Consider the following 10,814-nt stretch of genomic DNA (forward strand, 5'->3'; position numbering starts at 1 on the left):
TTCAATTATTTATATCATTATTTTTAATATATTATTTTGTATACATAATGAAATAACTAACTTATTTTGAAATACTTTATTTTTGAATAATTAATTTTGAAATAACTTATTCCCAATCAAAAGATCCTAATTTATTGTTTTGGGTTTCAAATTTAAATAGATTAAATTTTGGGGAAGTTCACTAATATTGTATCATTTATATAGCATTTCAAAGATCTTAAGTAATTTGACGTGTTTTATTATTGGGCAGTACAAATTGAAATCATATTAGTTAAATCCACCAATAGTTTTACTTTTTTCTCATTTTGAGGAAAGATGAAAAATAAGTTAGTTGTGTTATCCTTATATGATTAATGTTATTAAATAATCCTCTCAATTCGATCTAGTACTTTTTGAAAAACAGTTTTGTTGAAAAAATAATTACAAAGTTTTTCTGAAAAGTTTAAAAATGTGACCTAGAAATCTTTTACAAGAATTTAAGTAAAAAAATAACCAAAAAAAGTAGCAAAGAGAGCCTAAAGAGTAAATTAAGATAATTTAACCAGCTCTCTCTTCGTTTTTAGTTTGTGTAACCTTATTTTTATTTGATCTGTTTTAAAAAAAGAATCATTTTTTTGTAAATTAGAAAATAATTTAAATTTGGACCTTTTATTTTACTTAATAAAAAGCTTTACACAATACACAATATTATGAAAAAAAAGGAGAAAATAAATTAAAAGAGACAAATTGCAAAGAATGCGCATAGCTATGCGGGAAAAAAGTGTAAGCTGGGCGGAACAGAGCTAAGAGCCTGTTTCGATGGACTTATAACTTCATAAATTGACGTTTTATTTATTTTTATTATTTTAATTGAAAAGCAAGTGTTTTTAATTTTTTTTATAATTTTCCAAACACTATTAATTTGATTATAAAATAGCAAAATAAGGCATTCCAAACAGCACATTTTTGTGTCGAACAAACCCAATCCAAATTTGTAACGCCCCGTAACTAACAAAACTTAAATTTCAATAACTATTGAGGAGTGACGAGTGCAGCCCCCCATCAATTCATATACTCTTACCAATATATATACACATGAGAATTAACAGGAAAAGCAAGTCGAAAATGCTATACTAATCCATCTTGTTTTTCTGTTAACACAAACAAGAAGAAGAGTGAAAATGGGGGAAACAGGGGAAGCTTCAGCAGTATCATTTCCATCTTTGACAATTCCACCACGCCCCTCATTCGAATCCTTTTTTAACATGTCTTCTTTCAGCCCAGGTCCAATGTCCCTTGTTTCCAGTTTCTTGTCCGAACAAAGCCCTGATTCTGCAAATTGCCCTTCTTCCTCCCAGCTTTTTCACGGAGACGAATATTCTGGAGATCCTCCAGGGTGTCAAAAAACATCTGGGTATAAGCAAAATCGCCCCGTGAATCTGGTGTTGGCTCAATCTCCTTTGTTCATGATTCCCTCTGGTTTCAGTCCTTCTGTATTCCTTAATTCTCCTGCTCCACTTCAGGTATATACTCTTCATTTCACTTGCAATAATATATCAATAATATCCAAAGACTTTTTCTTCTAGTTATGGGTTAATTCGGTAAAATTTAGTAATCTTGTAGAGTCAGTAGAGGCGGAGCCAGTATTGCAGTTATGGGTTCAGTAAAATTCAGTAATTTTGGTTCAAATTTTGTATTTGTGTTAAAAATTTATCTAATAGAAATACATGGGGAGAGTGGGATGAATGCAACAGACCTTATCCCTACGTAGAGAGACTGTTTCTGTGTTAGTTAAACTAAAAGTCATCTAAATTACATATGGCATCATGTGGTGGTTACTTATGGTGTTTTCAATTTGATTGCAGAGTCCCTTTGGAATGTCACACCAGCAGGCTCTAGCACATGTTACAGCACAGGCTGAATTTTCTACTTCATTCATGCAAATGCAAATGCAAGCCGAAGATCAGTGTTCCTCTCTTGTAGCTTCAGCAGAAGCATTAGGAAATGAGTTGTCAACTGATTTAAAGGAATCTTATTTGCAGATGAAGGAGTGTTTGCGAACTAGTTTGGATAACAAACCATCAGACAAGCAGTGTAACCAATTTGAACTGCCAGAGATTTCTCAATCTGAGAACAAGACATCCTTTGGTGTTTACGATAAGCCAGCTTGTGATGGTTATAAATGGAGAAAATATGGCCAGAAAAAAGTTAAGGCTAGTGAATGCCCTCGGAGCTACTATAGGTGCTCACATCTCAAATGTCTAGTGAAGAAGAAGGTTGAGCGATCCGTTGATGGTCACATAACTGAGATCACATATAATGGTTGGCATAACCATGCTCAACCAACCAAACGAAGAAAAAATGGTTCTGCTTTGGATAGTACAGACTGCTCTGGAGTTCGACCAGACATTAGTACACATGATTGGACAGTAATGAATAGCTCGGACGGGTCTTCTCCTTCTTGTTCTGACCAGGTTCCGACCCAAATGGCATCTGAGCTTCTTGTGAAAAGAGAATGTGATGAAATCATAAGCAATTTGATAGAAGTAGATGAGGGGCATGATGAACCAGATGCAAAGAGAATGTGAGTCCTCCTTTCATGAGTAAAGAATGCCCCATCCTTCTTTTGTAAAGCAAGAAGAAAAATTGTAGAGCAACAAAAGTATGTTTCTAATTCAATTACTATGTCACAGGAAGACGGCAATTGAGACTGTAGCTTCATCACATGTCACAGTAGCTGAATCCAAGATTGTTCTGCAGACCACAAGTGAAGTTGATTTCTTAGATGATGGGTACAAATGGCGAAAATATGGGCAGAAGGTGGTAAAGGGGACTCAGCATCCAAGGTACCTGTATAGTCTACATATCTTCTGACTGCACAATTTTTTTTTTTCAATTTAATGTTAGATTGCTGTTCTGCACGCTTATGCATCCAAACTTGATATACAGGAGTTACTATCGGTGCACATATCCTGGATGCAATGTTCGCAAACAAGTCGAGAGGGCTTCAACTGATCCAAAAGCTGTCATAACAACGTATGAAGGCAAGCATAATCATGGTATTCCTACTGTTATTAGGAATAGAGGAACGAGGAATAAATAGAGCCAAATGTCACGGTCAACAAAAATATTTTGGTTTTTGAAAACAACAATGAAATACCCTTGTGTGGAAGGATTGCAGCATAAACAGCATTACCAAAAGTAAAAGGGTGGAAGGATGCTGTTTGAGCTTCTTACTTCTGTACAAAAAGCTGATTGTAAGATCTATCCTCACATGCTTGGTCCCATGAATTTGTAAATTCTTCTTCTAGTTTCTAACATGTCTAATAAAGCAAAGAAGGGTGTAATAGTTTGTCCTTGTCATTGAAGCTTCCTGGGCCAGGCTTCAAACTTTTGTTTGCATCTCTTTGATTGATCCCCTCACCTGAATCCATTTTGCTTTTCAGTTTATTTCCAGTTGTATTCCGACTAATATCATGGAACCAAGTAGATGAGATCAGTTCTTGTTTTAGGATTAAAGTTATATATATACACACGGAGAAACTAAGAGAAATTTTACATCATCAATGCAATTTAACATGTCAAAATCTACTTTTGAAATAGCGGACAAGTAAAAATAAAACAATTATTTCGCTACAATGATTACTCAATAATCTGAAGATAGCGATGAGTTGTTGAGCAGTTGGCTTTTTTGTTCACTCTTGCTGAACCAACAGGCAGCTCACCAGCACAGGACCCCAACTAGTAAAAGAAAAAGAAAAGAAGGAAAGAAAACGAACTCCTAACGGCTACTTTTACCTATGCGCTAATTTGCCTCTCTTTCTCTCTGCGTATAAAAAAGGGAAATCAAAGTTTTGTAAAAATGGCGTATGAATTGGTCGACAAAGTGCAAAAAAAAAGAAAAAGATTGTATTGGTGATGATGATGATGATTCTTGGACGGACCCACAAATACAACCACACAAATGTTTTCTCTTTCTTCTTTCTCTGTTGTTGTTCCTCTGCTTTCGCATCGCTCGACACCAACTCTAATTTCTTGGCTTTTCACATCCCTCTTTTCTCCTCTCCGCATATCTCGCAAAAAAGAGAGAGAGAGTTTCCTCCTCCGCAAATCTTTGGAATCCCACCTCTCTTTTCTGTGATCAATTTTATGAAAACAATCTTTTTTCCGCAGACCCAAATGAGCTAATTTGGAGAGAGAGGCCTTTTTTCCGCGCACACATCATTTTCACTTCCCTTTGACCCGTTTTATATCCGGGTCGATCTGGGTTCTCTCATTCATTGATGGGTTTTGGGGGGTCATGGGTTGCGTCAGCTCCAAGCAGACCACGTCCCATTCCCCGCCCCACGATTCGTCGGTGAATGTCGCCGGTGTAGACAATGTCGATCCTTTATTGCATATTGGCTTTGCCCCTTTGGAGAAGATCAAAGAGGAGCCTGAGAAAGAGGGGGAGGATTCGGTCAGACGATTTTCTGGAAAATTGAGAGCCTCCAAGAAGGGAAATTCTGAAAAAAAGGCTACTTTTAGCATCAAATTTGGAAGGCTAACTGAAGGTGAACATTTAGCCGCCGGATGGCCTGTTTGGCTGACTGCCGTTGCTGGTGAAGCCATTGATGGATGGATGCCTCTTAAATCAAACATGTTCCAGAAATTAGAAAAGGTAATCAATGTACTCCTCATATTATCTGGACAGATTTTTAAAATGTTTAAATGGATACCATAGTTTGGTGTATCTTTTTATGTGTTACATTAATTATTCACAAAGAATGATTTTCTAAGTCTTGACAACTGCTAGTAGTGTTTGATAATACTATTTCAAAAGAATAGCTTTTGATAATTCTTGATTTTACAAATTTGTATTCATGTGTGTATGCAACATAAAAAGGCTATCCTTTCAATAGCAGTTTCATTACTTTTCTTCCATTCCGTAGAAGAAGGAAAAGGCACCATTGAGAACATTAACTCCAAAAAGACAATATTGTGCTGCTTCATGTTACCATTAACTCCTGCATACGCCATTTATAGATTAGGTATTACTTCAAGTCCTGGTCTCCTATTTTACTGCAATCAATCATGTAAGGAAGCTAATGACAGAATCCAAAGAAATCTCATTTATTCAAGACCATAAATTTCTCGGCTTTATCAGAGTTTGACTATTACCACGCTGACATCAACCTTTCATCCTTTGTTTGGCTTTAGGATTTGACTATGTTTTGAAATCACATAGGCGAGGTTATGTAATATTGTAATATGGAGCAGTTAGATACGGAGGATTCTTATGGTTGATGCAAACTAATTTGGTAATGACACATAGTTAATTAATTGATAATTTTCAGCTATTCTATCAAGGTTATTTTGATGGATAAGTGTCTGAGAGAAATCTGTGCCTCATCATGCTTTCTCATTAGTTCCTACTCGATCATCAGCCTTTAAATTTGAGTAATTGGCTTAAAATTCTGTGCATATTTTAGCAAGTTTTGTTATCTGAGACTATAATTTACCATTTTTTTAACCCCTCTCGTGGTAGCATTTTAATGAACTTGATCCTCCCCAAAAGAGGAGGGCTTTTTTTTTCCTGCTTTTACTTGCCATCCTTATCTTTCAATGTGAACTTGCATGTGATCCACATGCTACTTCCAGTTATTAGGAATAACAAGGTCTATAATGAACTGAAAATACCTTTGAATTCTGCTTTACTTGTATCTTTGTTCCCTATATGTTACCTATGGAGAAAGAAAAGCTTATGGTCAGAGTTGTTAATCTGAAAGACAACTGTAGAAATATAATAATAGTGAGAGATTGATTCGGATCTGAGCTAGGATTTAGGTGATATGGCTTATAACTTTATATTGAGGAGTTTAACTACACATCTTGGCTATGGCTGCTTAGTTTAATGCTTAGCTTTGTCTGGTAATTTTAGTTGTATATTATCGTGCTACCAATGTGAATTATTTTCTTCTTACGAAGATTCTTTCTGCTTTCAACATCTGTAGATTGGACAAGGTACGTATAGCAGTGTTTACCGGGCGCGTGATATCGGAAATGGTAAAATGGTTGCCCTAAAGAAGGTGCGATTTGACAATTTCCAACCAGATAGTGTCAGATTTATGGCACGAGAAATTGCAATTCTCCGCAAACTTGACCATCCAAACATCATGAAGCTGGAAGGAATAATCACTTCTCGATTATCATGTAGCATTTACCTTGTTTTCGAGTATATGGAACATGACCTATCTGGATTATTATCATGTCCTGACATCAAATTTAGTGATTCACAGGTTCGTTCATCTTTGACAATGGTTTTCTTGCATTGAATTTGGTGTTAAGATCATTGTCTGAATCTATCGTCTTGCAAAATTGAAAATGGAAGAAGATTCTCTTTGTTTATTGAATTTACTTTTTGCATGGAAGTAGATCAAATGCTACATGCAGCAGCTACTGAGCGGATTAGAGCACTGCCATTCACGAGGGATAATGCATCGGGATATTAAAGTTTCCAACATTTTGGTTAACAATGAAGGAACTCTGAAAATAGCAGATTTTGGTCTTGCAAATTTCCTTAGTGCAAGGCACAAGCAACCACTGACCAGTCGTGTGGTTACATTATGGTATCGACCTCCTGAACTTCTATTGGGATCAACAAGTTATGGGGTCACTGTTGATTTGTGGAGTGTTGGTTGCGTTTTTGCGGAACTCTTTTTCGGAAGGCCACTCCTGAAAGGGAGGACCGAGGTCAGTATTTCCCAAAGAACTTCTATCGAATTTGATAATACTTATTATACATCTCTGTGAGCATGTTGCAAAAATGGGACATGATTGACAAATAGTGCTAAATTAACCCGACTTTAGCCTCCCAAGATGATATGAAGTGATTAAATCGTTCTCCTATATCGAATGCGTAGTAATATCACTGTTTCTTGTCAATTGTGAAAAGATTCTGTTTTTGTCTATTCTGCAGGTTGAGCAACTGCACAAAATTTTCAAACTCTGTGGTTCCCCACCCGAAGATTACTGGAAAAGGTCTAAACTTCCACTTGCAACCATGTTTAAGCCCAAGCAACCATATGACAGTACACTTCGAGATAGATGTAAAGAATTACCAAAAACTGCTGTAAACCTTATTGAAACACTTATTTCAATAGATCCTCATAAACGTGGAACTGCTTCATCTGCTCTCAATTCTGAGGTAAGCTTAGCAAAGACAGCAGTGTATGAGTTTTTATTTCACTGGAAAATTTCCATTTTGACGGAGTCACCTCATCGTTTTATTTTGCTTTTAGTTTTTGGATCCTCTTTGATATTGATGATGTTTATGTTTATAGTTCTTTAACCTGGTTTCTCTTATTGCTAACTTTTTGGTTCAAATTTGTGTTGTACCTTTCTTTAGTATTTCAATACAAAGCCTTATGCTTGTGACTCGTCAAGCCTGCCTAAGTACACACCGAACAAGGAAATTGATGCAAAGTTCAGGGAAGAAGCGAGAAGGTGAATTCCTTTCTTCTTCTTCTTCATGGAACGGATTTTACTTCTCATGGTTCCATTAAATCATTGCCTAGTCCATATTTGGGCCATTAAATCGATAAAGGCGAAAGAACAATATCTGCCTTCACTGTCATTCATTGCTTTGAACATTAATTCAATGCTGCACTTCAAATTTATCTAGATAATCCACCCAAACACATCATATCGGGCTTCAAGTGAGTTGGCTCCAACGAATTAAAGTTATACATCTCAGACATCTCTGTTTCTAGTAACTGTGCACCTTTCATGACTTTGCATATCTCTTATTCCTCTTTAAAGCTTAATTTGAAGGAGCCTTGCATTTTCAGAAAGAGATCCAGTTCCACAGTGCAAACATCGGAAACTTCAAGAAATTCAAGAAAAGCCCGGAAAGATCTTCAAGAACCAAGCAATTTCTGCAAAGTTGTTCCAACAGAGGTTTCTGTCTCATCTCACAGACACATATATTCATTCACATTTCCTCTTGATGGTATATTGAGAAGGTTTGTCTTGTATTTTTGAAGGAAGTTGAGGCAAATGTTCATGGTTCTCATAGAAATTACGGTAGTAATGCCCATATATCTAAAGGAAGGCGAGCTACTGTCTCACGGATATCAATGAAACCATTGTATGACACAGTATCAGACGCTGCTTCTCAGATGACTGATGAGTCTCAAGGAGACAGCACCGTTCTTTCTGTTCCTGTGCAAATGCCAGAATCGAGTGGTTTTGCATGGGCCAAAAAGGGAAAGCAGGATTCTGCATCCACAAGACCATATCCACCTCCCAATTCAAGAAGTCAAAAGTTGAGTGCCTTCGATCCTTCTGGTGTACTGCACTCTAGGGATACCTTGGAATCAAATATGCAAGATAACGATGAGTTTTTAAGAAGGACCCACATTTTCCAGCATTCTATCCATAGGAAACATGGTCATCACGAACGCCCAGATTCGTTTGACTTGTCTGATCAGGAACTATCAGCGGTTAGTATTCTTCCACTAACTTAGCTGCTTCCAATTACTGTTGCTGATTAAAACATTTCGTATTTAGTTCTTTGTTCCCTCATTAAGGTTGAGTTACATTACAGTTTGGTGAGAGAAAGTTTTAGCAAATTTCATATAGGATACAATGAAGCCTAGTGGTCATTGTGCTTTAGATAGACGAAATCACTAGATGAGTGTCGTACAAATGTGAATGTTAATATGGATGTGCCAGAAATGATCACATCTGAAGAATGTAATGAGAAGGTTACCTGAGATGGTTTGGTCATGTCCTTCATGGATATCTAACTGTATTGATCCAGAAGTGCGATACCATGATAATATGAAGTGTTCAAAGTAGACGAGATAGACCTTAAGTTACCTGGAATGAGATTGTTTTAGAAGACCTATAATATATCAAAATTCATGTAGACTGAGTGAAAACAACACAATCAAAGCAAAATATCAATACAGGTGATATCATCTTGTTGAGATTAAAATTTGATCATATTGGTATACTTTCATTTAGTTTCGTTTGTGCTAGAAATATTTTTTGTATGTTTAGAGATTTGCTTGTCAGTAGAAAATATATAGAGAACATCTAGTGTTAAATGAAATTTGTCAAAAATGGAGCAAAAATGTAGATTCATATAGCCGAACCTAATTAGCTAATGATTGAAGCGTAAAAATATGACTTCAGGGAGAAAACATCTGGTAGTCATTTACATCATGGTGTTATGGTATGTGATCTCTCTGAAATATGACCAGGATTATGATGGCCAACAAGGAAGGGTTGGGTTCTCGGGGCCCTTGTTAAATCAGTCCCAGACGTTTGATTCCAAGAAGGATAATCAAACTCGAAAAGCTGGTCGTACATCCCGATTCTATGGAGGTGGAATGAATCTTGCCATATTTTCCTTTACATCAAACTAGACATATTTGAGTCACCTATTTTAATCAAAAAGTGCTATGTTACAAAGTTATACCCTATTTTTTTCCTTTTTCCTTTTGCAGATTTATAATTTGAATGGCTAAGAGGAGTACATCATAGACTGACTTTATAGCTCTCTTGTTAGTACCTCAAAGTCCATCGAATGTCTAGGGAGCGATGCAGCTTGTTCGTACTCGCTATTTATGGTGCAACATTCTTGAGGTTTCGTAGATCCTTGCAGTTAATGTTCTTACAGATCTTCAGGAAATCATGCATAAGAATGCAAGTTCACATCATAGAAATCAAAAGGGATAAGCCAGAATATTGATGCTCAAAGTTCATTAACAGGTTGGAGAAGGTTTAAAATGCTCACCTATTGCTATCCAAACTTGATTTCATAATCTCTCTTCTTTTTTTGTATTTTACACGTTTAGCTCATTTCTTATACAGCTTTCACATTATTTTTGTTTTGTCTTGTATATATCATGGACATAGAAAGTATGATTTACTACAGAGCTTTCTATACTATTTGTCCTATTTATGTACATGTGCATACTCCAAAAAAGAGAGAGAATGGAAAAAATGGGCAATGTTCAATTAGAAAATAAAAGCGTGATTAAATTAGTCCAAGTTACTCTGAGGGGATGAGAATAACACGTACAATAGCAATGAAGCTGCTACTAATCCTGAGGATGCTCATACCGACACTTCATGTTAATCAATTACGCCTTAATTTAATTTCAAACTAATTTCGAGTGAGCTACACTTTAAAACCATTATTTACCCAATTATACTACAGCCCAATAAATCATGTCTTGTATTTCATCAATCTTCCTAGTATGTTATGATACTTGGTGAAATCAAACTATGGAATATAATAGGGAAACCTATTTATATTTGGATAAATCAAAGTTAAAAAATGCCTCATTCTCATCAAGATTTAGGCGGCAAACTGGAAATTAAAATCTTTCAAGTGTTATTATAGACTTGCAAACAGTTTCACAACTCAAAACTATCTTTCCAAATTGCAATGATGAAATTCAAACATGGAAAAGAATCATGAACTGCATAGCTCCTAAATCTTCATCCCCATCTCGAGTACGACTGAACAAAATTGGTGGTCTAAAGCCAAAATGTAATTATCATAATTTTTAGAAATAAGACATAAGAACTCCTTTAACTATGGTGAAATTGCAAGTTACACGCTTAAATTATGTGAGGGTCCTATTACTCCCTAAACTTAGAAAAAAAATCCTATTATGAATTTTTTAAGTTGTATTTTTTCCCATAAACATGAAACCCCGTGAAAACTATCAAAATGTTCTCAATTTTTATATAATCTTACTAAATGAGCAGACCATATTCATAAATAATATATTGGAACATGCTAAGACATCTCATTGATTAATCACATATCTCCATGT

General features: G+C 35.8%; 2 protein-coding genes across 2 annotated transcripts; both read left to right on the forward strand.

The window, feature by feature from the left end:
- The first annotated feature begins 1,022 nt into the window (after window positions 1–1,022).
- LOC129872841 (probable WRKY transcription factor 3) lies at window positions 1,023–3,707 on the forward strand. The gene is made up of 4 exons (XM_055947757.1): window positions 1,023–1,502; window positions 1,845–2,563; window positions 2,673–2,825; window positions 2,929–3,707. The coding sequence occupies exons 1-4, from the start codon at window positions 1,161–1,163 to the stop codon at window positions 3,080–3,082; spliced, it is 1,368 nt and encodes a 455-aa protein (XP_055803732.1). The 5' UTR covers window positions 1,023–1,160; the 3' UTR covers window positions 3,083–3,707.
- A 247-nt stretch (window positions 3,708–3,954) lies between these two features.
- Window positions 3,955–9,915, forward strand: LOC129872840 (protein IMPAIRED IN BABA-INDUCED STERILITY 1-like). The gene is made up of 9 exons (XM_055947756.1): window positions 3,955–4,639; window positions 5,973–6,257; window positions 6,394–6,711; window positions 6,938–7,165; window positions 7,367–7,464; window positions 7,809–7,917; window positions 8,004–8,462; window positions 9,228–9,351; window positions 9,474–9,915. The coding sequence occupies exons 1-9, from the start codon at window positions 4,280–4,282 to the stop codon at window positions 9,479–9,481; spliced, it is 1,989 nt and encodes a 662-aa protein (XP_055803731.1). The 5' UTR covers window positions 3,955–4,279; the 3' UTR covers window positions 9,482–9,915.
- The last annotated feature ends 899 nt before the right edge of the window (window positions 9,916–10,814 follow it).

The sequence above is a fragment of the Solanum dulcamara genome, chromosome 11 (genome assembly GCF_947179165.1).
Source record: "Solanum dulcamara chromosome 11, daSolDulc1.2, whole genome shotgun sequence".
In the NCBI taxonomy this organism is placed as follows: domain Eukaryota; kingdom Viridiplantae; phylum Streptophyta; class Magnoliopsida; order Solanales; family Solanaceae; genus Solanum; species Solanum dulcamara.